We start from the raw sequence: 26,906 nt of genomic DNA, 5'->3' as shown, positions 1-26,906 counted from the left end.
AAATCTTTAAAAAATAAAACCAAAATTACGTGGACTTACTTGTTATCTTTGTCTGACTGGGAAGAAATGATCCCCCTGAGGTCAATCAATCTTTTGGGAGCACTGAGTGACTTCCCCCACCCCCAACCACCACCACCGAAAGACAAAACAAAAAACAAAAAACTGTTCACAATCTTAGGACTGGCAACTAGAATTCTCTCCAAAGTAACTTTATATCCTCGCTGTATCTATGTAGCCGACAACCCGTCTGTCTCTGGAAAGCCACGATGGAAATCCACCCCTCTGGTCATGCCCTTTCTTGAGGATAGTATTGGCCGAGTACAAGGCGCCGGGGAGGTGATGGCTTCTTAGGGAAGGAAGCCCAATTCTTCACGAGCTAAGCTAAGCAAGGACTCCAGTGCTGCTGGGCAAAGGTAGGGGGCAGCTAGGAAGGGGTAACGTAGGCCAAGCTTCGGGAGTCAGGGGGATTCTGGGAAAGAACAAAGGAAAATGGCCCAGGGCACAGACAGCAAGTGAGTCAAGGTCAAGGGCCTTTTGGTGGAAAGGCATTATCTCAAGGGGAGAGGAGGGCTAGAGAGTGGAACATCTGGGACTTGGGCGATAAGCCACAGCTAGTCCTTACCCTCAGCCTCAGAACCCCAGTTTGGGTAAACAGTCCCAGAAGCTATCCTTGAAAAAAAGAGTTGGTACAAGCCCGAATCTTATCTCCTCTTGATAACTTACGGAGAAAAGCTCAAGACTCTCACACTTCACTCTCTCTCTCTCCCTCCCACTCTTCCCCAGAGTGACGTCCCACAGACAGCAAGAAACAAGACCCGCACCTCCAGAGCCCAAGCCGGGAGGCCGATCCGGGCTGCACATACCCACAGACACAAGCGGTAGCTATGTCCTTTTATTTTTGTTTATGGAGCCATGTGGACGCGGTTAGTGGTAAAGACGTTCTCCCGCCCCCACTGCAGTGCCCGGCCTGGGACGAGCCTGGGGTTCAGCAACTGCCACAGTCACTGGGATAGGCGTCCCAGTGCAAGCCGATGGCATTGATGAGGGAACCCGAGCGGCCACTGATGAACCGGAGTACGGTGTTGGGGTACAGGGGGACGGCATTGAAACTCGTGCCTGTGTCCTTCCCAAAAGGCAGGTAGCGGCCCTTGTCAGTCACGAAGACCAGCTTCCTCAGATAGTACTTGTACTTGCCAGACACCTGGATCACTGACTCCCCGGGGTGCAGGAAGATCTCCTCCAGGTCTCCCTGGGTGCCCCCCACGTAGTCGCTCCACACCTTGCCGTAGCGGACCTGGAGACTAGGGGCCGGGCAGGGAGGGAAGGAAGACGGACACTGAGCAGGGTCACCAGGATTCAGGACCTCTTGGCGTACCTGTCGAGTCCCGCAAACCGGGGACAGGGGTGACGAGTCTCCTGCCAGTCCCACAGCCTGCGAGGGATGAGGGAGCCCTTGAGATCATACGGGGAACTTCAACTCATTTTGCCAAAACACACAAAGGCTCAGAAAGGAAAAGTAACTTAGCCAGAGTCAGCCAGACCAGACCAGTGCTGGAGCTTGATTTTGGGAACTCTAGATTCCTGCTGTGCCGGCCATCATACCCCCCCAACCCCCCCCCCCCACACCACCCCATGCGAAAGGAGCAGAAGGAACATTCTGGAAGCCTCTCATGAGGGCAGAGACTTTGTTGTCCCAGGATGTAGTCCAGGCTCTGAAGTTACACATTTTGGGGGAGAAGCATCAGCAAAGAGGGAGGATGCCCAAGGGGGCGTACACTTCTGGGAGTGGGGCGCACCAAACCAGCCAGCTTCTAGGCCCCCGAGCAGCCATGCTAGATAATTTGCCCAAGGTCACGTGTGCTGGGGGCTGGAGGGCTGGTTGTGGCAGCGCTGGCCTCAGATCTCTTTCACATACCATATTATCCCTGGGACTTGTTGACTGGAACAGACGTGACCCCAAGTGACTGAGAACTTTCCAGTTCAGCAAGATCAGAGGATCCTCAAACCAGAGAAACGCAAAGAATCTTACCCTACGATGTAGTATCTGTTGACCCGGACACGGATGGCGGTGATGGGGCCTTCCAGCTGGTAGCCAGAATGAGAGAATCGCTCTCCTCCACCGCCTCCATACTCTCCATTGTAGGAGGAGGCCCTAGGCTGAACTGGAGGGGACAGTAGGAGTCGGAGGAAGAAACCTCAGGAGCTGAGTTTCTCCCTACCACCCCAGTTCCTCCCACAGCTCAGAGCCCACCACCCCAAGCCAGCCTCTGAAATTCAAACTTGGCCACCAGCATTGCAGAAGGCTGCTGGGCTCCTGGCTTCTTTCTTACTTACTGGCATTGGCCGAGGCTGATGCACAGAGAAGGGCCAGAAGAGCGATGACCAACATTCTGGGGCCGAAGTGGAAAGAAAGCAGAAAGTCAAGGCTTAGCCTTTTTCCTTTGGACTTCATCTAGCCAGGCATCCCTGACCTCCAGCTGAGACTCAATCTCCTATATCCTTCAACTCAGACCTAACTGACCTAGTCTTGGGCTTGGAAAGGATTGTCTCTAATCTCCGGTCCTGCTCCTGGAAGACTATCTTCTGCGTCCTTAACCCCTCTGTCCTCCCTGGTCTGAAGGTAGCCAACACCCTTCTTCTATCCCAGACCAGAAGATCAATCCTAATCCTCTATCTGGGCCAAGCTGTGTTAAGTCCTGTTCCCTCCCAGCACAAAGCAGGAAGAGAGTTTGCAAAGAAGCGGAGACGGTCTCCAGATCGTAGGGATGGTTGAGTTTTCCAACCAGGAGTCTGAGCGTGACCAACTGAAATCTGCCTGGGATGGACTGGCCTGGCTCGGGGAACATCCAGGGCAGAGGTAAAATTCTTAGCTTCGCGCTGGTCTCAGATCAGAAGGAAAGGAGCATTTTAGAGCTGTGTCTGTGTCACCTGGGGAGCAGAGGTGATGAGAGATGAGACTGTGCCACCATGAGCATCAGAGTAGTTCATGCAGAGGTGGACACACTGAGAGATTGCAGGGATGAGTTTGGACCGGCTCAAGATAATAAATTTCAGGGGCGCCTGGCTGGCTCAGTGGGTTAAGCCTCTGCCTTCAGCTCAGGTCATGATCCCCGGAGTCCTGGGATCGAGAGCCCCCCATCGGGCTCTCCGCTCAGCAGGGAGCCTGCTTCCCTCTCTCTCTCTCCCTGCCTCTCTGCCTACTTGTGATCTATGTCTGTCAAATAAATAAGATATTTAAAAAGAAAAAAAAAGATAATAGATTTCAGACGCCTGCTCCACGTATCATCATTCTTTCCCCACTAACACAAATCTGGCCACATCAATGCTCCCGAGCACCCCAGGCATCCCCAGTCCTTCCATGGAAACCCAGATATCTTAGCATCCCACTCAGCCGTAGACGTCCCAGCCTGGCTGACAACACAGGTGTCCTCTGCCGCTCAGTCCGGGCAGGTTCCTGCCCAGCTCAGCTTGAATTCCCCCAAACTCAACCCAGCCATCCCTGTCGCCCCTTAGCTCAGGCCTCTGTCACCCCTCACCTGGCTGTTTCAAGTGCAAAGTAACCCGCTGACACTTTCAGATCTTTTATACCAGGTCCAAGCCCTCCCCCTGCTGTTTATCGTGTGAACCTCACCTCCTGAGCAAATATGGTCAATCTGTTAGGGTGAGTTGTCAGGCAGTGTCCTGAATTTCTTATCCTGCCTCTCCCCAGCACGGGTTATAGGTCACAGGGTGGGGCTCCCTCTGGGGAGATCTCAGGACTCGCAGAATGAACTTGAGAAAACTTCACCAACCAAAGGGGTGGCAGCTTTGGGTGGGAGAAGTTACTGATCACTCCTGGGTGTGGTCTAAGTCTCTCCCTCCCCTCTTTGGGTGTCTGCGGAGGCGCTCACCCACAAGCTGTCATCTTTCAGGATAAACACTGTCCTCTCAGGGCACGTGAAACATAGATCCTCCTGGAAAGGGATTATAGTCCCAATGTCCTGTACTTAGGAGTGCCTACTATCTTCCAGATAATTTTTTCTCTGTCTTCCCTGTTACTTCATATATATATATATATATATCCAAACATAAAGAAAAATGAAAAGAATTACACAGTGAACACCCGAATACCCCCATGTCAATTCTGCCATAGTTAATATTTTGCTGTACTTGCTCCCCATCCCCCACCCTCACCCATCTATCTATCCTCAACCTGCCAGGCGGTTCACAAACCTTTTCTGAGAAGGGTAACATGGTGTTGCAGGTGAACACTGAACACCTGTAGATCCCCTCCTGGGGACAGACAGTCCGTCTAGAGGGCCAAGTGGGAAGCTAAGGAAGTAGACGGGTCCTCCTTTGGGGACAGTTCTGGGCTCAGGACCTTAGGACTTCCGGGAGCTACAGTCGAATCTTTTGAGGGTTACAGCCCACACAGGACAGTCCTCCCCGGTCCTGTCCCCAGTGCCCCACGTGCCAGCTCTGAAACCTCCCCGGGGCTGATGTCATAGATTTCTTCTCTTCGGAGGCTCTTCCCTTCCCTCTAAGTCCCTAGGATGGACTCAGGTCCTACTTGGACTCATCTAGAGCTGGCTTTTTGACCCTCTGAGTCAGCAGATCCTCCTGAACAGAGGGACGGATGGAGCCCAGGGAGGGGCTGGACTCATTAGCCTCAGTTATTAATGACTAGGAGCCGGACACACAGAGCACCCACCCATCACAGGCTCGCCATCTAGGAGTGTGGACTCCTCCCAAGAAAGCAAGGCAGCCCCACCTGAAGGAGCCAGAGATAGGACAGGGCTCCTCCTCCCGCGGTTCCAGAATAAGGAGGGCAGCCAAGGATGTGTCGTCTGACCTCTCTTCTCCAAGGTCAAAACAAGCCTGTCCTGCTGACCTAACTTCTCCTTCATTCCAGATGTTTTGTTCTGTCACTCATCCTCTCTGGTTTTCCTTTCTTTCCTGGTTCTCTCCTTGTCTTGATCTTAACCCGCATCTCCCGCTCTGAGGATTTTTCTTTAAAGTCCCTCTCTCGATGCCTTTTTCCTGCTTCTTCTTTTCTTTGTCTCCCCTCCTCACCCCCAGTCTCTCTCTCTCTCTTTCCTCTGTCTCTTCTCTCGTTGTTGTCTCTCTCCTCTTCCTTCTTAGGAGTATATCCCACAGGATGGAACCAAACACCGAATATTAAAGATGGCAGCTCAGAGAGGTCTGAGGCCTTGGGAGAATGCCCTCGTCTTTCCACGCATGACACATCTGGGACCCTCAGGACAGAGGCTCCCATGCTTGTCATAGCTTCACTCTGATGCGTGGACCCCACCTACACGGAGAGCCAGAGTCTCTCCCCTGCCTGCAGCCTGGTCTCTAGGTTCCCCACAGCAGGCCCTCCAGCCCCTCTCCAGAGGGCAAGAGAGGCCTCTCTTCCCATGGAAGGGGTCTCTGGGCTCATCCTCTGTCAGTCCCAGAGACCAGATAGGCCCTTGTGCCCCTAATGCGGGGACGTCCAGCAAATCCTCTGACTCCGTGCCTGAAGAGCCCAGAGCAAGATGGCGGAGGCAGTGGGACACCAGGCCCCACCTCCGCTTCCACTTCATTAGCTCCTGTTTGAACTTTCCGCTTTACCCATGTGTCTGCTGGGGGCCTACCTTAGTCCTACAGGCAGTGCAGGTCGCCCCGCCCCAGTCCTAGAGGGAGCGGGAGTCACCGCATGCCCATCCTACATATCCCCCCCCCCCCCCCCCCCCCCCCCCCCCCCCGCCACCCACCACCACAGGCTGTAAAAGTCCAAAGCCTCCGCAGGCTTTCTGCTGCTGGGGCAACTTGCATTCTCTCTCTGTCTTCCCTGCCCTCTTGGCAAAGCAACTGACTGAACACATTGAAGGAGCATCTGCGTGTTGGAGGCGCCCTTCCAGATGCTGGAGAGACAGCCGCTGGGGGAGTCCCCGAACCCGCAGAAGCTTTCACTCCGAGGGGCATCAGACAACCAGTGCACTGACAGCACAAGGCAGACAGTGAGAAAATACAGCGGGGCGCCTGGGTGGCTCAGTGGGTTGAGCCTCTGCCTTCCGTTCAGGTCATGATCTCTGGGATCAAGCCTGGCATCGGCCTCTCTGCTCAGCAGGAGCCTGCTTCCCCCTCTCTCTCTGCCTGCCTCTCTACTTGTGATCTCTCTCTCTGTCAAATAAATAAATAAAATCTTAAAAAAAAAAAAAGAAAGAAAAGAAAGAGTGAGCCAGGAGCAGGGCTGCCGAAGCTGTTCCCTCTGCCCGGGAGGCCACCCTCCTCGGGTAATATTCCTAAATACATGACTGAAGCAACGGACAGAGGACAGATGTTCGGGTGAAGACTGGGCCTGGCGAAGGCACGGCTACCAATGCCCTGAGCACAGTGGGTGCGAGCCGTGTGCAGGTGGAGGAGAAAAGGCAGGGGAACGGGGCAAAGGGAGGTTCTGGGCAGCCCCCATGGTCAGGAGTTTGGATTCCTCCTGATGGTAAGGGGAGCCATTGAGGGGTTTTACCTTTATTTTTATATTTTTAAAGATTTACTTATTTATTTGACAGAGAGAGGGAGAGAGACAGCAAGAGAGGGAACACAAGCAGGGGGAGTGGGAGAGGGAGAAGGAGGCCTCCCTCAGAACAGGCAGCCTGATGCAGGGCTCGATCCCAGGACCCTGGGATCAGGACCCCAGCCAAAGGTAGACGCTAACGACTGAGTCACCCAGGTACCCCGGGTTTTGCCTTTTATAAAAGTGGAGAGTGAAGGGGCGCCTGGGTAGCTCAGTGGCTTAAAGTCTCTGCTTTCCGCTCTGGTCATGATCTCAGAGTCCTGGGATAGAGCCCCACATTGGGCTCTCTGCTGAGCAGAGAGCCTGCTTCTCCCTCTCTCTCTGCCTGCCTCTCTGCCTACTTGTAATCTCTCTCTGTCAAATAAATAAATAAAATCTTAAAAAAAAATAAAATAAGAGTGGCAAGTGGAAGGGCGTCTGGGTGGCTCAGTCCGTTGAGCTGGGACTCTTGGTTTCGCTCAAGTCGTGATCTCCCCGCAGTGAGATGGAGCCCACCTCAGCCGCCCCCCACCCCCAGTCTGCTTGTCCCTCTCCTTTCCCCTCAGTCCTACGCTGGCTGGGTCTCTCAAGAAAATAAACTATATATAGATATAGATACAGATATAGATATAGATATAGATTTTTTTTTTAAGGTTTAATGCTTTTACTTATTTGAGAGAGAGCGCACAAGCAGGGGGAGCAACAGGGGAGAGGGAGAAGAGGACTCCCCGCTGAGCAGGGAGCCCCATGCCGGGCCGATCCTAGGGTGCTGGGATCATGACCTGAGCCGAAGGCAGACGCTTAACGGACTGAGCTACTTAGCCAGGAGCCCCAATAAAAAATTTTTTTTTTCAATAAAAAAGTCAAAATGGAGAATGGAGCTCGGTAGAGGTGGTGGGTGGTAAGCGAGCAGGTGGCGCCCACAGCAGCAGCAGCAGGGGCGGGTGCTCTCACAACCCCCCTCAACCCCAGCAACCGCCCCCCACCCCCCGCCCCGCCCCGCCCCGCCCCGCCCCCTCCTGCTCGGCGCCCCGAGAACTGCTTCCTCTCCCAGACAAAGCGGCTTAAGTGCTGGTGCAAATTCAGACCCCGGGGCAGGAGATGGAGGGATGGAGTGGGGGGTGGGGGGGGTGAGAATCCGCCCCCTCACTCAGATCACGGATTTTCCAAAATGTATTTCCAAGCAATGGCAGATCTGTTTCCTGTTGGGAAGACAAATTCTTTATCTCCTCCTGTAAGCCTTGGGTCTCCCAGCTGGCTTCCTCTGAACAAAGGGGTTTACTACAAAAGCAAAACGAACTTTTCTTTCTCTGTTCATCCTTCACTGTCCCAGGGGGGCAACTAAAGTCTGGCGAGAGAAGTGACCCCACTAAGTCGCAGAGGAGAGTCCCTCCGTTCCCCACCCTCCTGTCCCCAGGGCCCCACAAAGTGCGACCGTGGCCCGCACTTTGCTTCTGCCACTCCTGCTGCCTAAATAGTCTCCGCCTTCTGCTCTCCTAGCATCTTCTACCCTCAAGACGTTCAGCCGCACCACCACCCCCCTCCGCCTGCACCCACCGTCCCCCTGCACCCCTCACCAAGCCTTCGGTCACAGGTGTCCCCTCCCCAGCCCCTCCACTTCAAACAATTCCTTTCTTCGGCCTCCAGCTGTGCTTCCTGCAGCCCCAGCCCGGCTCTGATTACCCTGCGCTGTAATCTATCTGTTGACACAGAAGCCTCCGCCCGTAAACCTGGCGCCCATTCGGAGGTGGGGACCGTGTCTTCTCCACCTCTGAATTCCCCGCTCCTACTCCCCACCTGGCACAGAGCAGGCGGCCCAGTAATGACGGTCAGATGCCCTGGCTGCAGGTGAGAATTCTATTAAATACCCCTCCTTTTGTCTTTTCATGTCTGTCTCTCTTCTGGCAGAGTCGTATTTGGGTTTTCTTCTTCTGTCTGAATCTTAGGGTGAAATAATGTATTTGGCAGAATACTGGACATAAAGATAGAATTTCAGGTTGAGGTCCTCCATCCAGCCCTCGAATGTAAAGCAGTCACTTTGTTGGGTGCCTGGGTAGCTCAGTCGGTTAAGTGTCTTCGCTCAGGTCATGATCCTGTAATCCTGGGATGGAGTCTCGCAGCCGGCTCCCAGCTCCACGAAGAGTCCGCTTCTCCCTCTGACTTCCCCTCTCACACTCTCCGTCACTGTCTCTCTCTCAAATAAATAAATAAATAAAATCTTTTTAAAAAATTATTTATTTATTTAACAGAGAGAGATAGCCAGAGAGGGAACACAAGCAGGGGAAGTGGGAGAGGGAGAAGCAGGCACCCCACTGAGCAAGAAGCCGGATGATGCGATGTGGGGCTCAATCAGGGACTCCAATGTGGGGCTCATTCAGGGACTCCGGGATCATGACCTGAGCCCAAGGCAGGCGCTGAACCAGCTGAGCTACCCAGGTGTCCCGTGGCCTTTATTTTTATATCTCTTTCAGATAAAGTTGATGAGGGCAGCAGCCCTTGTCTTTCTTATCAGTGGTTAGCTTTATTTTATCGTTTAGCTTAGTCAGATCCTGGAGATTTTAATCTAGTGCATCATAAGACTTGAAGAAAGACTTTTTTTTTAAGTTTATTTTTTTAGTCATCACTGCATCCTATACGGGGCTTGAACTCATGATGCCAAAATCAAGAGTCAAATGCTCTTCCGACTGAGACAGGCAGGTGCCCCTCAAAAATAGAATTTTCTGCAAGTTGATTTGTGCAACTCCAGTTAAAGTCACTTGGGGATCTGGTTTTAATTTCCTTTTATTGAGCTATGATTACATGGTAATTCTTTTTTTAATCTGTGTGTATGCATTTGGGTTTTTGTTTTTAAGATATTTTTAGGGGCTCCTGGGTGGCTCAGTGGGTTAACGTTTGCTTTGGCTCAGGTCATGATCTCAGATCACAGGGTCCTGGGATGTAGCCCTGCATCCAGCTCTCTGCTCAGCAGGGAGCCCGCTTCCCCCTCTCCGCCTGCTGCTCTCCCTAAGTGTGATCTCTCTCTCTCTTTCTCTCTCTCTGTCAAACAAATAAATAAAATCTTAAAAAAAATTTTTTTTTATTGTTAAGGTGTCTCTACGTGGCTCGGTTGGTTGAATGTCCTACTCAGTTTCAGCTCAGTTCATGATCTCACGGTTATGGATTGAGCGCTAAGTCCAGCTCCACGCAGGCCATGGAGCCTGCTTGGTTTCCCTCTGTGCCTTTCCCTCTGCCCCTCCCCTGCTCGCCCTCTCTCTTTTCTTTTCTTTTTTTTTTTTTTTTAAGATTTATTTATTTATTTATTTGACAGACAGAGACGGAGATCACAAGTAGGCAGAAAAGCAGGCAGGGAGAGAGGAGGAAGCAGGCTCCCTGCTGAGCAGAGAGCCCGATGCGGGGATGGGGCTCGATCTGAGGACCCTGGGATCATGACCCAAGCCAAAGGCAGAGGCTTTAACCCACTGAGCCACCCAGGTGCCCCTCCCTCTCTCTTTTAAAAAAGTAAAAAAAAAAAAATAATAATTTTTTTAAAAACCCAATGAATATCTAAAAAGATATTATTTTTAAGTACTGTCTACATCCAATGTGGGGTTCGAACTTACAACCCCGAGATCAAGACAAGCCAGCCAGGAGCTCCGAACCTCTGTGTTTTTGCCTTCAGCCTCCGGTCCTCTTACTGAATGGCTTGATCAATTGCCAACTCTTTGTGTTTTCCTTTGTTTCCTATATTTGTTTAACTCCTCACCAAGAATAATCACCCTCCAGAACATATAACAATATAACAATATCAAATATTGATACAACGATATCAGTGGTAATGAGGTGAGGTCGTTCCACCAGGATGTGGTCATTCTTGCTGTGTCAGGAAGAACTCATCAGATAATGTGAGCGGATTTCATTTCCCTCATATATCACATGAGGCCTGGTCTCCTGCTCTAGCCCTTGATGTGTCTGCAAATGCATGAAGCCGGGCAGTGTGGCGTGCCCCGGACGGGCTCGACCACTCTGAAGCCCAGCGCCTATGGCAAGTTATTTTACTTCTCTCTGCTTCTGTTTTCTCATCTGAGAAAACAAACACAGACAAAAAAGACCGATGATAATCTCTCAGGGTTGCTGTGGTTCTGAAGTGGTTCATGTAGGTAAAGTTCCAGAACACTGCCTGGTACAAGCGGAATGCCAAGGAAGAGTGCTTCTGTTTCTCTCTCTGTCCTGTGCAAATAAGAACATTGTAAATTCTTAATGACTCTGCAAGCATGTCTGTCTGCCTGCCTGCCTGCCTTTCTTTTTTCTTCCTTTCTTCTTTCTTTCTTCCTTCCTTTCTCTTTTCTCTCTTTCTCTTTATTTTTATTGTTCATGATTTAGTTATAAATCTAAATCGTATATTGCTAGCATTCCATTCATACGCTTCAATCTTGTTCTTTTCTTTCCCTGATTTGATACTTCAATACACTGCAGGCAGACTAGAGCCCCAAAGCCCCCTGCTAGTCTGCCTAAAGCCAGACTCACTGATTTTTCTGCTTCCCAACCCGGGTCCTTTCCCATCAAGGTTATGAGAAGTCACGTGTCTCCTCTACTATCATCGCATTTTCCTGTCCACTCAGCTGATAAAAGAATAAAGGCAGGGGCACCTGGGTGGCTCAGTTGGTTGAGTGTCTGCCTTCAGCTCAGGTCATGATCTCAGGGTCGTGGGATCGAGCCCTGCATCAGGCTCCCACTCAGCGGGGAGTCTGTTTCTCCCTGTCCTTCCTGCTCCCGCTCCTGCTCACGTGCTCACGCTCTCTCTTTCTCTCTTGCTCACTCTCTCAAAAACAAACAAAAAAAAAGAAAAAGAAAAAGAAGAAGAAAAAGGGCAAAATGGTCAAGGCCAAGATAGCTTGAACTGAACATAATCAAAAGCATTTACTAAGGGGCGCCTGGGTGGCTCAGTGGGTTAAAGCCTCTGCCTTCCGCTCAAGTAATGATCCCAGGGTCCTGGGATCGAGCCTCACATCAGGCTCTCTACTCAGCAGGGAGCCTGCTTTCTCCCCCCTCTCTCTCTGCCTGCCTCTCTGCCTACTTGTGATCTCTGTCTGTCAAATAAACAAATAAAATCTTAAAAAAAAAAAAAAGCATTTACTAAACATGCTGGGGAAATGGAAACGAAGGGTCCCGCCCTGGAAGGTCTCCCACCCTAGTGAGGGCCAAACCCAATCAAACCCGTCTTCGGAATGCCATGAATCACCATAGCCTGACATAAAAGGATTCGTTCAAGCACAGCGGAGGGGACAAGGATCCTGGCTGGCCAGAATGGCACAGTGAAAGAAGAGAAGCAGGCTGAGGTCTGGTTCTACCCCTTTCCTTGGGCAAATTACTTAAAAGTCTCTGAATCTCAGTTTCCTTGTTGGAGAAGGAAGGATAAGAACCACTGCAGGGGTTGTTTGAGAGGATGAAATGAGACATACAGTGGTGCCTGGCCGGTATCTCGGGGCTGTGACTTCGAGCCTCACACTGCATGCAGAGATTGCTTGAAAAGAAATGTTCTTAGTAAATTACTAGGCACGTAGAAGGCGCACAGGCCAGGAGCAGGGACATTGGAGGAGTGGAGACACTGAAACAAAGTAGGAGAACGAGCACAGGGGCAGAGTGGGACACAGCGTCCTTCACCGTGGGAAGGAAGCTTCAGGGCAGACCGGGCTCACAGGGACAGGAGGAAGTCAGTAAGAATCCCCAGGCAAGCCATGAACAGAGCCAAGAATGAGCACGGTGTTCATGATTGCTAATCCATCATTTTTGGGGTGGGGATAAGGAGCCAAAGGGGCCAGTCCGTCTCAGAGGCTGAGAGTGAACCAGGAAGAGAGCTGGAGCTCCTGCCTGAAGGTGTCACCTTTCTGCAGGAGAGAGAGAAAGCGGATCTGCTGATGGAGAGACAGAGCTTTGCCCCTAAGGCAAAGCTCCTTAGGGAGGCTGTGAGAGGTCTGGAAGAGCTACTGGAGGGAAGGGAAAGAAAGAGCACTGCCCAGATCCACGTGACAGTGTGGCTGAGGGACCAATGGAGTTAGGGGTACGACATGCGGTGAATTGTGTGATTGTGTCCCGTGGGGTTCACCAACCCTGTAACAGGACCAGAGGAAAGTGGTTGTATGGGTCCAAGGCAGAAGATTTATTTATGGGTGGAGGACAAGGCTGGCAAGTGCCGGAGACAGGGTGGTTGGAGCAATACACCAGAGTCAACGTTCCAGGGGCAGTGGACTGAGATAAGGGAGGGACTACAGGATGTGCGCTCCGAGAAAGGAATATCAGTAAGATGGACCAGCGGGTGGAGTGGGGGAAAGCGGAGAGGAGACTCAGAGCCTGGGGAATCTGATGGTCCCTGTAGAGCAACCCTGAGTGGTAACGAGATTTAAGGTGGGTCTCTGATGCGAAGGGACAGATCCTTCATGGTCTTTCAGAGATGATAAGCAGTTTTGGGTCAAGATGGAAAGGTACAGAACGGCAGAAAGCCTGCTTTACAAGGTGCCTTATACAAACTATCCGCTATTACCCCCTAATAGCCCCTCAGGTTGGGAATTTGTGAAAAATGGAAACCAAAGAGATGGCCAAGGGACTCGTAGCTGTTGAGCCAGGAATCTCAGATTTAATCCCGGGGCTGACTGGTTCCAAGACCCAGATTCCCCAGATCTCCCCAAAGAGGTGGCATTTGAGACCTTTGTAAATCATTTTTATCATTTTCTAAAAGATTTTATTTATTTATTTGAGAGAGAGAAGGAGAGAGAGAGCACGAACAGGGGGAGGAGCAGAGGGAGAGGGAGAAGCAGGCTTCCCGCTGAGCGGGGAGCCCAATACGGGGCTCGACCCCAGGACCCAGAGATCATGACCTGAGCCGAAGGCAGATGCTTAACCGACTGAGCCACCCAGGTGCCCTTTCAAAGATTTTGAAGCAGGAAGGTGATAAGATCAGAAATGTCTTTTTAAAAGATGACCCTGAAAAGGTTAGGTTGGGGGAGAAACTGAGAAAGGGAAACCGCCTCAGAAGGCTGTTGAGACAGACAGACAGGACACTGACACTAAGGGGTGGCTGCGGGGGTGGAGAGAAGTGTCACGTTTGCAGGGTATCTTACGTATAAAATCGCCCGGACCAGCTGACTGTTGAAGGGGGTGAGGAAGAGGAAAGATTCCAGGATAATGCAAACATTATCACAGGGCCGACCCTGATCACTCAGATAGCCATAAAGGAGACTAAACTCAGAGGGAGGAGATGGTAGGTTTTTAAAAGCTTTATATTATCAAATATTACACAACTATAGAAAGGTTAAAAAAAAGAGGAAATGTGCTGTATAATAATAATGAGGCATTTTCTACTTATTACCTTTGAGTTACCTGTGGAATCGAGCTGGAGGTTCTGTTCTAGAACACAGTTCACAGGTGTAACGTTATGTAAATGAGCATTTTTTGGTCTCAAGTCACAGAAACACCACCCACACATAGGGAAATGTATTATAAGGACCCAAGAACCCAAGGACAGGAGTGAAGCTGGGCATCGGGAAGGAACTAGAACCAGGGACTCATAGCATCAGAAATGGTCTCTCCGGGGCGCCTGGGTGGCTCAATGGGTTAAGCCTCTGCCTTCGGCTCAGGTCATGGTCCCAGGGTCCTGGGATCGAGCCCGCGCATCGGGCTGTCTGCTCAGCAGGGAGCCTGCTTGCTCTTCTCTCTCTCTCTGCCTGCCTCTCTGCCTACTTGTGATCTCTCTCTGTCAAATAAGTAAATAAATAAAGTATTTTAAAAAAATTTAAAAAAAAGAAAAAAAGAAATGGTCTCTCCAATGCTCCCGTCTGCTGCTGGCTCCTCCACTTCTCTGGTCCATGTGATGAGAGCGGGGTCACAGAGAGTTCCTCACTTTTACATCTGATAGACGGAGTCACCCACGCAGTCATTCCCTCTCAGCCCCCAAGTTCCAAGGGAGAGAACTGCCTGGTCCAGCGAGTGGGAAGTGTTGGCCCAGTAACTCATGGCTAGGCGCCTGGTGACATGGTAGGAACCACGCAGAAAAGGTGCTTCCCCCAATGGTCCCGCTCCTCGGAGAACCCAGCAAGTGGCCACAACAGGGCAGAAGTGGTCGGACTCCCCCGAGGACAGAGAGGAGAGCAGCGGCTCTGAACCTGGGCCGCACCTTGGAATCACCCGGGAAGCCCTAAGAAGACTGCCTGGGCCCTGTCTCCTGGGAGGCTCTGGTGGTCTCCATCTGGAGTGTGGCTATATCGTCAAATTTTTATTCTCCTCTCTCTCGCTCTCTTTTTTTAAAAAAGATATTACTCATTTTAGCGAGAGAGAGTGAGAGTGCACAAGCAAGGGGAGAGGGACAAGCAGACTCCCCGCTGAGCAGGGCGCAGGATCCCAGGACCCTGGGATCATGACCCCCTCCGAAGGCAGATGCTTAACTGGCTGAGCCACCCAGAGCCCCTACAGCATTGAGCTTTAAAAAACAAACAAACAAACAAACAAACACCTTCCCAGGTGCTTCTGCTGTGCCCCCAAGCTTGTGAGGTTCTGCCTGCCCTGCGCCCCCCAGATCACCTGGAGCCTCTCATTGGCCAGGTCCAGGAGGAGCCCTAGATCCCCAAGCCAAGGCACTCCCAGGAGATTCTATCCTCCCCCACCCTCGGGTGGCTCCGGGCAGCGAGGTTCAAGTGCAGCACGGCCCATCGAGCACCTGAAATATAACTAGTGAGACTGGAGGACGGGAGTCCTTTATTTGAATTAAATTGAATTTGAAGAACTGCACGTGGCTGATGACTACTGTATAGGACAGAACAGGTGTCCTGGCTCTCAGCTGCGGGGGGAGGACACACATCCGAATGGCTTGTGACATTTCCTCACCAACCTCAGTGCCTCTGCCGCTGGGCTGTTCTCACCCTCCCCAGTTCAGGCCCTAAAATGGTGGAAGAGTTCTGTGGTGGGGATGGGGTGGGGACAGAGGGATGAGGAGTGCGTGCCGGAGAAGGCCCACGGGCCATTCTGAAGCAAGTCCTTACTCATCAGGCGAGAGTCATGCCAGAGAGCGGTCCAGTTACAAACCTCTCTGAAACCGGGGCACCTGGGTGGCTCAGTGGGTTAAAGCCTCTGCCTTCGGCTCAGGTCATGATCCCAGGGTCCTGGGATCGAGCCCCACATCGGGCCCTCTGCTCCGCAGGGAGCCTGCTTCCTCCTCTCTCTCTGCCTGCCTCTCTGCCTAGTTGTGATTTCTCTCTGTCAAATAAATAAAATATTAAAAAAAAAATTAAAAAAAAAAACAAAAAAAAAAACAAACCTCTCTGAAACCTAGTGACCTGAGGCAGTGATACTGATTTTTCTTATAAATCTGTTTTTTTTTTCTTTTTAAGATTTTATTTACTTATTTGAGAGAGTAATAGAGAGAGAGAGCATGAGCAAAGGGAGCAGCAGGCAGAGGGAGAAGGAGAAGCAGGCTCCCCGCTGAGCAGAGAGCCCGCTGATGCGGGTCTCCATCCCAGGACTCTGAGATCATGACCCGAGTCGAAGGCAGATGTTTAACCCACCAAGCCACCGAGGTACCCCAATAAATCTGATTTAAAGAGGGCTCAGTGGGGAAAGTTTGTCTCTATTCTATGTGACCTGGTGTGAAAGCTGGGGGAGAGTCGTCGTCGGAGTGGCTGGCTTACAGGGGGGTGGCTGATGTTGGCTGTCATTTGGGACTGTAGCTGGGACTTGGAACAGGGCACCTACATGTATCTTGCTTGGGCTTCCTCACAATGTTGACTGGGGTTTCAAGAGGGAGCATTGAGATAGATAGATGATAGATGACAAATGATCGATCAATAGACAGACAGCAAGTCCAAGCCATGTGGGAGCTCAGTCTCTTTTTAAAATTATTTTTATTTTTAAAAATATATATATTTTAAAGATTTTATTCATTTATTTGACAGACAGAGATCACAAGTAGGCAGAGAGGTAGGCAGAGAGCAGGGGAAACAGGCTCCCTACCGAGTGGAGAGCCTGATGTGAGGTTCAACCTCAGGACCCTGAGACCATGACCTGAGCCGAAGGCAGAGGCTTAACCCACTGAGCCACCTAGGCGCCCCTAAAATTATTTTTATTTTTTAATATTTTTTTCAAGTAATCTCTACACCCAACATATGGCTTGAATTCACAACCCCGAGATCAAGAGTCATATGTTCCACAAACTGAGCCAGCCAGGCACTGCCCCTCACCTTTTAAAACAATTTATTTTAATTTTTTAAAGTTTATTTGTTTAAATAGCCTCCACACCCATTGTGGGACTTGAACCCACAACCCTGAGATCAAGGGTCACATGCTCCACAGATGGAACCAGCCAGGCACTCCTGTCTCTCTATTTTTAAAGATTTATTTATTCATTTTAGGCAGGGGGAGGGCAGAGAGAATCTTTCAAGCATTCAAGCAGACTCCCCGCTGAGTGTGGAGCCAGAAGCGGAGACTGATCCCACAACCCACAAGATCACAACCTGAACCAAAACCAAGACTCCAACGCTCAACTCAACCACATGCCCCCTGTCCCTTTGTTTTTCAACCTAGGCTTGGGATGTGCTGTCAATTCTACTCCCTTCCTTCTTTTTTTTTTTTTTTAAAGATTTTTAAATTTTATTTTATTTTATTTATTTGGCAGACAGAGATCACAGGTAGGCAGAGAGGCAGGCAGAGAGAGAGGAAGGGAAGCAGGCTCCCTGCCCAGCAGAGAGCCCGATGCGGGGCTTGATTCCAGGACCCTGGGATCACGACCCGAGCCGAAGGCAGAGGTTTTAACCCACTGAGCCACCCAGGTGCCCCTCTACTCTCTTCCTTTCATTAGAAATCAGTCACTAAGGCCAGCCTCTGTTCAAGAGACCTGGAGTGGGGAGGGCACAGGGTTGGGGGAGCGGGGTAGTGGTGGAGGACAAGACAAGACCCCACCCTATGATAAAAGGAATGTCAAGGAATTTGCAGACATGTTTTAAAACCACCACATAGGGGCACCTTGGTGACTTAGTGGGTTAAATCCTCTGCCTTTGGCTCAGCTCGTGGTCTCGGGGTCCCACATTGGGCTCTCTGCTCAGCAGGGAGTCTGCTTCCTCCTCTCTGCCTGCCTCTGCCTGCTTGTGATCTCTCTATGTGTCAAAAAATAAATAAAATAAAAATAAAAAAGTTTTAAAACCACCACATGCACTTAAGAGGAAAGAGACTCTTGGACAGAATTCTGCACACAGCAGCCCACAAGCCTGCCACCTAGTCTAGGAGAATTAGGTTTTCTCTCGCTGGTTCCAGTACAATGAGGTTCCTCCCTGAACATCTACCCCCAGGAGCACCCCATCAACCCCAAAGACACCCCCCACCAAGGCTTGTTTCATAGACTTCTGACCCAGAGACTTCTCTATCGCCCACACTCCTTGAGTAACTTCCTGATTTCTGGTTTCAGAAACTCTTGAGCAGTGGAGTGGGAGGAACCTGAGGGTCAGGACATCTGGGGTTCTGATCCCCGCCATGCAGAAGGTTGTAAAAAAAAAAAATTGCAGGCTGGGGAGCCTGGCTGGCTTAGTCAATGGAGCATGTGACTCTTGAACTCAGGATTGTGAGTTCGAGCCCCACGTTGGGTGTAGAGATTACTTTAAAAATCTTTTTTTTTTTATAAAGTGTGCATTATTTTTTTTTAATATTTTATTTATTTGACAGAGAGAAATCACAACTAGGCAGAGAGGCAGGCAGAGAGAGAGGAGGAAGCAGGCTCCCTGCGGAGCAGAGAGCCCGATGTGGGGCTCGATCCCAGGACCCTGGGATCATGACCTGAGCCGAAGGTAGAGGCTTTAACCCACTGAACCACCCAGGCGCCCCTAAAAAATCTTTTTTTTTTTTAAATCTTTAAAAAAAAAAAAGAATGTAGGCTTATTCGGGAGTGAGGTGATCGCAAGCAATAATTTCCTTCTCTGTGTTTCAATTTTCTATATTATTATTAATTATTATTTAGTGTTTTTATTGTAGTAAAATACATACAACATAAATTTTACCATTTTAATGATTTTTTCTTTAAAGATTTTATTTGTTTATTTGACACAGAGAGAGATCACAAGTAGGCAGAGAGGCAGGCAGAGAGAGAGGGAGAAGCAGGCTCCCCGCTGAGCAGAGAGCCTCATGTGGGGCTCGATCCCAGGACCCTGAAATCATAACCTGAGCCGAAGGCAGAGGCTTAACCCACTGAGCCACCCAGGGACCCTATTTTAATAATTTTGAAGTGTACAGCTTAGTACATGGCTGTGCAACCATCACCACCATCCATCCTGAGAATGTTTTCGTCTTGTCAAACTGAGATTCTGTACCCACTAAACAACAGCCCCCCGTTCCCCTTTCCCCCCAGCCCCCGACAGCTGCCATTCTACTTTCTTTGTCTTCATGACTTTGCTTGCTCTGCAGAACTCGCACTAGTGGAATTCTATAGTACTTGTCCTTCAGTGATGGGCTTATTTCACTTAGCATATGGTTTTCTTTTCTTTTCTTTCTTACTTTTTTTTAAAGATTTTATTTGTTAGAGAGAGAGAGAGTGAGTGAGCATGAGCAGGGGGAAAGGCAGGCGAAAGGAGAATCAGGCTCCCTGCTGAGCAAGAAGCCCAATGCGGGACTCGATCCCAGGCCCCTGGGATCACGAACTGAGCTGAAGGCAGACGCTTAACCAACTGAGCCACCCAGATGCCCCCAGCATATGGTTTTCAAGGTTCACCCATATTGTAGCAGGTGTCAGACTGTCCTTCCTTTTTAGGGCTGAATAATAGTCCACTGTGTCTATGCATAGATGGGTATGCATATGGCATTCTGCTTATCCATTCCTCCGTTGATGGACATTTGAGTTTTGCCCACCTGTTGGCTGCTGTGGATAACACTGCCAATCAGCACTGGTGTGCAAATACCTGTTTGACTCCATGCTTTCAGTTCTTCTGGATATACACAGAAGTATAATTGCTGGATCACCGGGTAATTCTATTTTTAATTTTTTAAGGAACTAGTTAAAAAATGTTAAGCTTTTTTTTTTTTTAAGTGATAGGAGAATTAAAACATACAGGGGCATCTGGATGACTCAGTCAGTTAAGCATCTGACTCTTGATCTCGGCTCAGGTCATGATCAGGGTCATGGGATCAAACCCCAAGTCAGCCTGCATGATGAGCATGGAGCCTGCTTGGGATTCTCTCTCTGTCTTTCTCTGCACCCGCCCTGCCCCCGCCTGCAGCTCATGTGCGCAAGTGTGCTCTCTCTCTCTCTCTCTCTCAAAAAAAAAAAAAAAAAAAAAAAAGCAAAACATCCAATTTTGATTCCAGATCATGTCCGATCTTCCTGGTTTTAATAATGTTTATTCTTGGGGTTCCTGGGTGGCTCAGTGGGTTAAAGCCTCTGCCTTCGGCTCAGGTTGTGATCTCAGGGTCCTGGGATCGAGCCCCGCATCCGGCTCTCTGCTCAGCAGGGAGCCTGCTTACCCCTTCTCCTGCTTGCCTCTCTGCCTACTTGTGATCTCCCTGTCAAATAAATAAATAAAATTTTAAAAAATGTTTATTCTTCTAGAGTCTTGTTTTTCTTAGGAAAGACTAAAACAGAACATACATAATTTTCAGATTTTTATATATGTGTTTATTACTTAGATTTTTAAAACTTTTTTATTGTTGTAAACACATGTAACAAAACTCATTATCTTACACTCTTCTTTTAAAAGATTTTATTTATTTATTTATTTGACAGAGAGAGCACAAACAGGGGGAGAGGCAAGGAGAGAGGGAGAGGGAGACTCCCCACAGAGAAGAAAGCTTGATGCGGGTCTCTATCCTAGGACCCTGGGATCATGACCCTGAGCTGAAGGCAGAGGCTTTAGGGACTGAGCCACTCAGGAGCCCCCTAACCTGTTGTTGTTGTTTTTTTTAAGTTTATTTATATTTTTTAGTAATCTCCATACCCAAAGTACTGGGTGAGCTCATGACCCTGAAATCAAGCCAATTTTCACCATTTTTTTTAAGATTTTATTTATTTATTTGAAAGAGAGAGGGAGAGATCCCAAGTAGGCAGAGCAGCAGGCAGAGAGAGGGGGGAAGCAGGCTCCTTGCTGAGCAGAGAGCCTGATGCGGGGCTCGATCTCAGGACCCTGAGATCATGACCCGAGCTGAAGCAGAGGCTTTAATCTGAGCCACCCAGGCGCCCAATTTTCACCATTTTTAAGCATCCAGTTTAGTGATACCAAGTTCAGGTTTTATTTTAAGGCTTATGATCTCATCAAATTATAATCACACCAGGTCTCCACGTGTGTCTGGGGCCAGGAGCCTCCGGACTCTACTCCCACCCACTCTGTCCCACGCCACACTTTGTGCTCCTTCCCGTCCTTTCCTCCAAGCCTCCAGGACACGGCAAGGGGGGTCAGGCTGCCCTTGTGACCATCTGGTAAGATGCTAGCGTTTCCGTGTACACTCACATTACATAGTTTTAGCCTCTCTCATTAGACGGCTGTCATTTTGCAAAGGGAAATATGAACACTCCGAGTGAGAGTTGCGTTGTGTCCGGTTGCTCGCTGGACTGGGAATTTACAGCTGTGCTTCTCTGCTCTCTAACACATATATGGGTTGTGCGACTTCCGGCATGACATGGCCCTGATGCGGGGCCTGCTTGTCATCTGTCCGCCATCCAGTCAAACTAGACAATCTCTGAAGGGACCCAAGTGGCTGATGACACTCCCTCATGCCCCGCCCCCAGGCTCCTCTGACCCCTGACCCCAGGAGAAAGGACCAGGGTGGCAAATGTCCACAGCCTTGGAGAAAGGCCTCAGCCCGATTGTGGATTCTTCCCAGAGGCCTTACTCTGCTCTTACCCATGCCTCACCTCACAGATGTCTTCCAGCCAAAACTGAGGCCACATGGCCTGAAGACAAAGAGATGTATGTTCATGAGAAGGATGGGGAAGGCTGGAGGGGGGTGTGGGTTGGGTGGCAGGAGCAGGTTTGGTGGGGTCCCATGGGCAGGCAGGGGACAGAGCAACCCCGTGCGGGGGAGAAGCCAGGAGCCTCGGGGCTCTGCAAACCGACCTCTTTCTCTGTCTCCGGGTGAATGCTCTGGGGCCTGGGGCCTAACTATGGGGTGAGCCGGAGTTCAGTACAACCAACCACTGCCCGTTCGGGCCCCACCTCTCTCCAGGAAGCGCCTTTCCACCACACTGACCACATCCCCCCAGGTCGCCTAGGAAACCCCACTGGGCCTAGAGGAGTTGGGGCACCGTCGCCCAGCAACAGGTGGTGCCCTCCCTTCCGCCCTCAGCTGAAGCCGCTGCCCGGCACCCTCCTCCGCAGGGAGGAGAGCTCTGAACAGAGAGCTAGGAGCCCTGGGGCTGCCCCGGAGCAGAGACAAGCAAGGGAGACAGAGTCGGTGGTGGCGGCGACAGGTACGGTGGGGACGCCTGACGCCTAGCACAGCAAGGTGACGACAGCAAGCAGGGTGGAGCCTGGAGAGAGCAAGACCTACTTCACCGAGAGAGTCGCGAGGCCGCAGGAACATCCAAGGTGCCAGCCTACGGCGGGTGGGTGCACACACACAGGGTGGGAGCCGGCAGGGAAGGGGGAGACTCTTATTTCCTTACCCACGACTTCCTCTGAGGCTCCAGCAAGACCTAGGGCGCAGGGGTGTCGGGGTCAAAAAGGGAACCAGGGCTTCTGGAAGCGAGCTGGGTGGGGAAGCCTGAGCAGGAGCGTCGGGCTCCCGGCCACAGAGGGGCCCTGGCTCCAGCCTCCTGTCTCTCTCTTGCCCTTTTGGGTCCCAGTGGCTCCTCTATCTGCCTGGGTCTGTTTTCCAGGCCAGATATCGAGCCTCTTGGGCCTCTGCTTCTCTCCTCACTGTGGTCTGGGCACTCACTGCCTCTCTCGCCCTCTAGGCGGTGCCCACCTGGTCTCATTGCCTTCCTCTCCCCACCCTTGTCTCTCTAGATGCCTTCTACTCCACAGCAGCCCTTTGGGCACACGGAGGGCCTCCCTATGCCAGAGATGGGTTCGTGGCCCCCACTGCCGTGCGGACCCTGCATCCCCATCATGCTGGCCCTGGCCTCCCTCGCCGCGCTCTTCCTCCTGACCACAGCCGTGTTGGCAGAACGCCTGTTCCGCCGCACTCAGCGTGCAGATGCCAGCAACCACGCGCCCACCCTGGTCTGGCGCCCCGGAGGAGAACTGTGGATCGAGCCCAGGGGCACCCCCCGAGAGCGTTCAGAGGACTGGTACGGCTCTGCGGTCCCCCTGCTGATGGACCGGGCCCCAGACCCTCCCACCCCGGGGGGCACCTTGGAGGCCCGGGCAACTGCCCCACCTGCCCCTGTTGCCCACCCCACCCCGTTAGCCCCCCTCTCCCCTCCCAGCTCCTTGGGCCCCCACACCCCACCCAGGGCCCCGGCTCGCAGCACCTTCTGGGGACCCCAGGCCTTGGACGAGAGGCCCTGCGCCCCAGGCTTGGTGAGCTGGGCTGAGCCGGAACACAGGCCAGAGGCCACCGTGCACTTGGGGAGCCCCCAGGCCCAGAGGCAGCAACTAGGAAGCCCTGATCATGAGTGGGGCCCCCAGCCTCGGGTCACCCTGGAGCAGATCTCCGCTTTCTGGAGGCGCGAAAGTCGGACCAGTGTGGGGTTCTGAATCCCCACGGCCTGGGGGATTGGCCTCCCAAAGACCCCTGAGGAAGGCCCTATCTCAGAGAGTCTCTGACGCCTTAAGGACCCGAAGCTCCAGCTCAGGAGACCAAGCTGATACCCGGGGCCCCAGGGAGAATGCCCCCCAACGCACTGCCGGCCTTTTACATCTGGATTTCAATTCCCTGGATCTGGGCCCTCCCCCCACAGGCTCCGTGTGGACAGAACTGGTGCTCCAGGGGAAGCTCTGAAGTGCTCCCTTTGGCTGCCTGGGGCTGCAGACCTGGGGGAGGAGCCGACTCTGGGCCAGAAGCCACCGAAATCACATTGCAGATTCAGATCTCAAGGTACCAGAGAGGCAGAAAATAGCATCATCACGAGGCTTCCACCTTCCTTCCTTGTGCACCAAAGATGCCGGGATCGGAGTGCAGGAGTCCCATGGATGCCAAAGAACAGGCTGAGTGTGGGTGACGAGGGTCTGTCCCGCCAGCAGGAGAGGACAGGAAGCCAGCCTCCTGGAGCCACAGATCACGCCTCCAGAAAAACAACACAGAGGTCAAGACCAGGCAAAGGAACGTCTTATTACAGCTCAACTGTGGCTTTGACCCCCAATTGGCAACAAGGACTTGGTCAGCCAAACTGGAGAGGCCCCTTCCTTGCCGACAGCTGGGACTTTGCGTCAATGGCAATCATTAGGCAGCCATCTGACTCTGACCCCTCCAGGGTGAGGGAGGCCAGCGGAAAGGAACCCTGCCCCAGGAGAGAGCAGCTCCTAATACGAGGCCACTAGCTACCCTCCCTCCCAGCTCGCTGGATCAGGCCAGAGAGACAGATCTGCCCCAAGGCAGGCTTATTTAAAAGGCTCCACCCTGGAGAAATGGAGCCCAGAGATGTCCTTGGCCCTAAAGTCATCTCTCTGAGCTGACCTCCTCTCTGGGATCGGAGCCAGGAGCTGGAAAGAGGGGAAGGAGTTTCCATTCCCAAGGGGTCCGATTTCCCCAGCTTCAGTCATGGACGGTTGGGATTTTTGTCCAATCGCTTTACCACCTGTCCTATTATTTACTTTATGTTTTTCTTTAAGATGACTATTTGCTTAATAAATTTATTTTGAAAGGAACTTTTTTGGTATCACTTCTGCAAATGGAAAAGCAGTATCACTTGACATAAATAGAAGGTACAGCGAGAAGAAATAATAAGGTAAACAAAGATATCACAAGGTAAACAAAGATACTACTTAGACCTTGTTCCCTCCCTGCTGGAAGCATTCATTGACTCAAAGATCCGTTCTTTGTTAAAAGTAAAGGGAACCTAAGAATCAGCAAGGATTAGGAAAACAGACTGAGTCCTACAAGGGAAGGAGCCATCCTGTGCTACTTAATAGCCAGAAAACCGCCTCCCCCCCTCCCGGTTCACACCCAGGAAATGCTGCCGGACAGGGGCCAAGAGTCTGCTCTTCCTTCCTGCTCAGGAGAGCCTCAGAGCACTTGGGCTGGACCTCCCCTCGGTCCCCCTGGATGCTGGAAGGAAGGAAGTCGAAGTAACAGCAGGGCACTCTGAGCCAGGCCCTGGGGGCGGAGGAATCAGACCTAGCCCCTGCTCTCGAAGAGTTCGGTCCCTCCAGTGGCAGGGGTGGGGGTTGAACGGGGTGACCTGAGACAGGGACACAGAACCGATCCAAGCTAGGGATGAGGGCGCCGGTCCCATCTCTGTCCCTCAGGAGCTGGAAAACGGTGTCACTTCTCACGGTCACCGTCAGCTGACAGGACCGGTTTGCGGGGACCCTGCCCACGGGGACCAAAGAGTCCAGCCGGGAAACACACAGACATGCAGTGTTCGCCCCGCTCTCCATCTGGCTTTGCCACCCACGCACTCGGAGACTTCAGGAAAGTGGTTGTTATGTTACTGGGACTCACGCTCTTTCTCTGCGCAAGAAAGTTGAAAGTTGAGCCAGATGCCCTATGCAGACTTTTCTAGCTTGACCTCTAAGGACGCAGTGACATGAAGGTCAGGTGTGCGCATGCGTGGATGAAAGTGAGCTTCCCGCCGCTGCCGCGACCCATCTGCTGTCCCCAGAGTCACCTTTATGTTCCCAGACCCAGACCAGGGGCCACGCGTTCCAGAAGCCCAAGGAAAGGGGAATGGACTGACAGGCCGGTGGATTCACAGGGTGTTGGTTTTACCCTTTATCCTTCCTCTTTGTCTTGAACCTCTGCCTCTCATTTTTAAACCCCTCTTGTTACTTTCTCACGGTGAGTCCTTTTTAAAATTCTTCCAATAACTCTGTTGTCTGGAGTCCTAGAGTGCTTACTTTCATTCATGACAGATGGTTTCCTCTTAAGTTTCTAATTTGGGGTTTGTGAACTCAGAGTCCACAGGTCCTTATCAGTGGGAAGCCACGTGACTAGGTTTGAGGGTGTCTTTCTAGAAAGTTTCCAGGTTTGCTCCCATCAAGGATGCTTCAGGGGTATTCCCAACCCTGGACCATGTTATTTGTTCACTCTATCTGGCTTTCCATGACCATGCAGATGGTGTCAACTCGAACCCCAAATCTGAGCCAGGGTAAGCCTTTGGCTTGCCGGGAAGGATTTTCTATTGCCATCAGATCTCGGGGTGAAGCCGGTAAGGTTCTTCTGTGCCTTCTGAGCTGATGGAAAGATTTTTTATTTAATTTAATTAATTGATTGATTTGACAGAGAGAGAGAGAGAGACAGAGCGAGAGAGGGAACACAAGCAAAGGGAGTGGGAGAGGGAGAAGCAGGCTTCCTGCTGAGCAGGGAACTGAACACGGGGCTTGATCATGACCTGAGCCCAAGGCAGACACTTAAGACTGAGCCACCCAGGCTCCCTGATGGAAAGCTTTTTTTCCCGGTTTACTCTTTCACGGAGGGTGTCCCCCTCTAAGGAGGGAGGAATTTCATATTAGGGTCCCTGTTTTCAATGGCCCAGGAGAGACCTCATCTCCAGTCTCTAGGTGAGGGTAGAACCCAAGCCCCTGTGTTGCCAAGATCTACAGCCTCAAAGCTATAGTTTTTTAATTTCCTCTTTGAGGGGGGGGGGGAATCCCCTTCCTTTCTTGAAACCCAGCTGTGCTTTCTGAAGGATGTTTACTTGATTTTATGCCGAATTTCTACATGTTTCCTGGTGGGGATGAGCTCATCGGGTTATACTGTTCACAACATCACAAGACCCAGACTATTCCCTCTATAAACAAGTTCAAATCTCTTCCACCTTAAAACAACCAGCCAACCAACAACCAATTCTCCATACTTCACCACACATGACCTTGCACTGCCTTCACGGCCAAACTTCTGGAAAGAGCTGTCTGTCTTAACAGCCTACATTTTCTCCTCTCCCCTTATGCTCTCATCATAATCATGAAAGATTTTATTTATTTATTTAACAGAGAGAGAATGAGAGAGAGAAAGCACAAGCAGGGGGAGCAGCAGAGGGAGAAGCAGGCTCCCCGCTGAGCAAAGAGCCCATCTCGGGGTTTGATCCCAGGACCCCGAGACTATGACTTGAGCCAAAGGCAGAGGCTTAACCCACTGAGCCACCCAGGCGCCCCGTTTTGGTTCTTTTCTTGACCCATTCTCTTCACTTGACTTCTCTGACTCCACACACACCTGATTTCCCTTCCTGCCCGCTGGCCATCCTCTCTGACTTGTTTACTCTCTGCCTTCTTCAGTGGTCCATCCTGGACGCCTTTTGCTCTCTGCTGCCACACTTCTCCTGAGCAATCTCACTGAGACCTGCTGTCTCAGACCT

At 51.3% G+C, this 26,906-nt stretch overlaps 2 protein-coding genes across 6 annotated transcripts; one reads left to right on the top strand and one right to left on the bottom strand.

Annotated features, from left to right (window-relative positions):
- Window positions 1-877: 877 nt before the first annotated feature.
- ZG16 (zymogen granule protein 16) lies at window positions 878-20,828 on the bottom strand. The gene is made up of 6 exons (XM_045994036.1): window positions 20,824-20,828; window positions 16,687-16,689; window positions 13,513-13,515; window positions 2,335-2,390; window positions 2,030-2,162; window positions 878-1,301 (listed from the first exon to the last, which is right to left on the bottom strand). The coding sequence occupies exons 4-6, from the start codon at window positions 2,387-2,389 to the stop codon at window positions 986-988; spliced, it is 504 nt and encodes a 167-aa protein (XP_045849992.1). The 5' UTR covers window position 2,390; window positions 13,513-13,515; window positions 16,687-16,689; window positions 20,824-20,828; the 3' UTR covers window positions 878-985.
- Window positions 8,292-26,601, top strand: C21H16orf54 (chromosome 21 C16orf54 homolog). Of its 5 annotated transcripts, none has more exons than XM_045994033.1 (4): window positions 8,307-8,362; window positions 21,237-21,417; window positions 21,674-22,035; window positions 22,456-26,601. In XM_045994033.1, the coding sequence occupies exon 4, from the start codon at window positions 22,456-22,458 to the stop codon at window positions 23,146-23,148; it is 693 nt and encodes a 230-aa protein (XP_045849989.1). In that variant the 5' UTR covers window positions 8,307-8,362; window positions 21,237-21,417; window positions 21,674-22,035; the 3' UTR covers window positions 23,149-26,601. The 5 variants fall into 5 exon arrangements, with proteins under 5 accessions (XP_045849987.1, XP_045849989.1, XP_045849990.1 ...); XM_045994034.1 differs by having other exon boundaries at window positions 8,346-8,362; window positions 20,783-21,417; window positions 21,826-22,035; XM_045994032.1 differs by having other exon boundaries at window positions 8,346-8,362; window positions 20,783-21,417.
- Window positions 26,602-26,906: the final 305 nt, after the last annotated feature.

This window comes from Meles meles, chromosome 21 (assembly GCF_922984935.1).
Source record: "Meles meles chromosome 21, mMelMel3.1 paternal haplotype, whole genome shotgun sequence".
NCBI lineage: Eukaryota > Metazoa > Chordata > Mammalia > Carnivora > Mustelidae > Meles > Meles meles.
The sequence above is the reverse complement of the archived record's forward strand: the minus strand, read 5'-3'. Positions and strand labels throughout refer to the sequence as shown.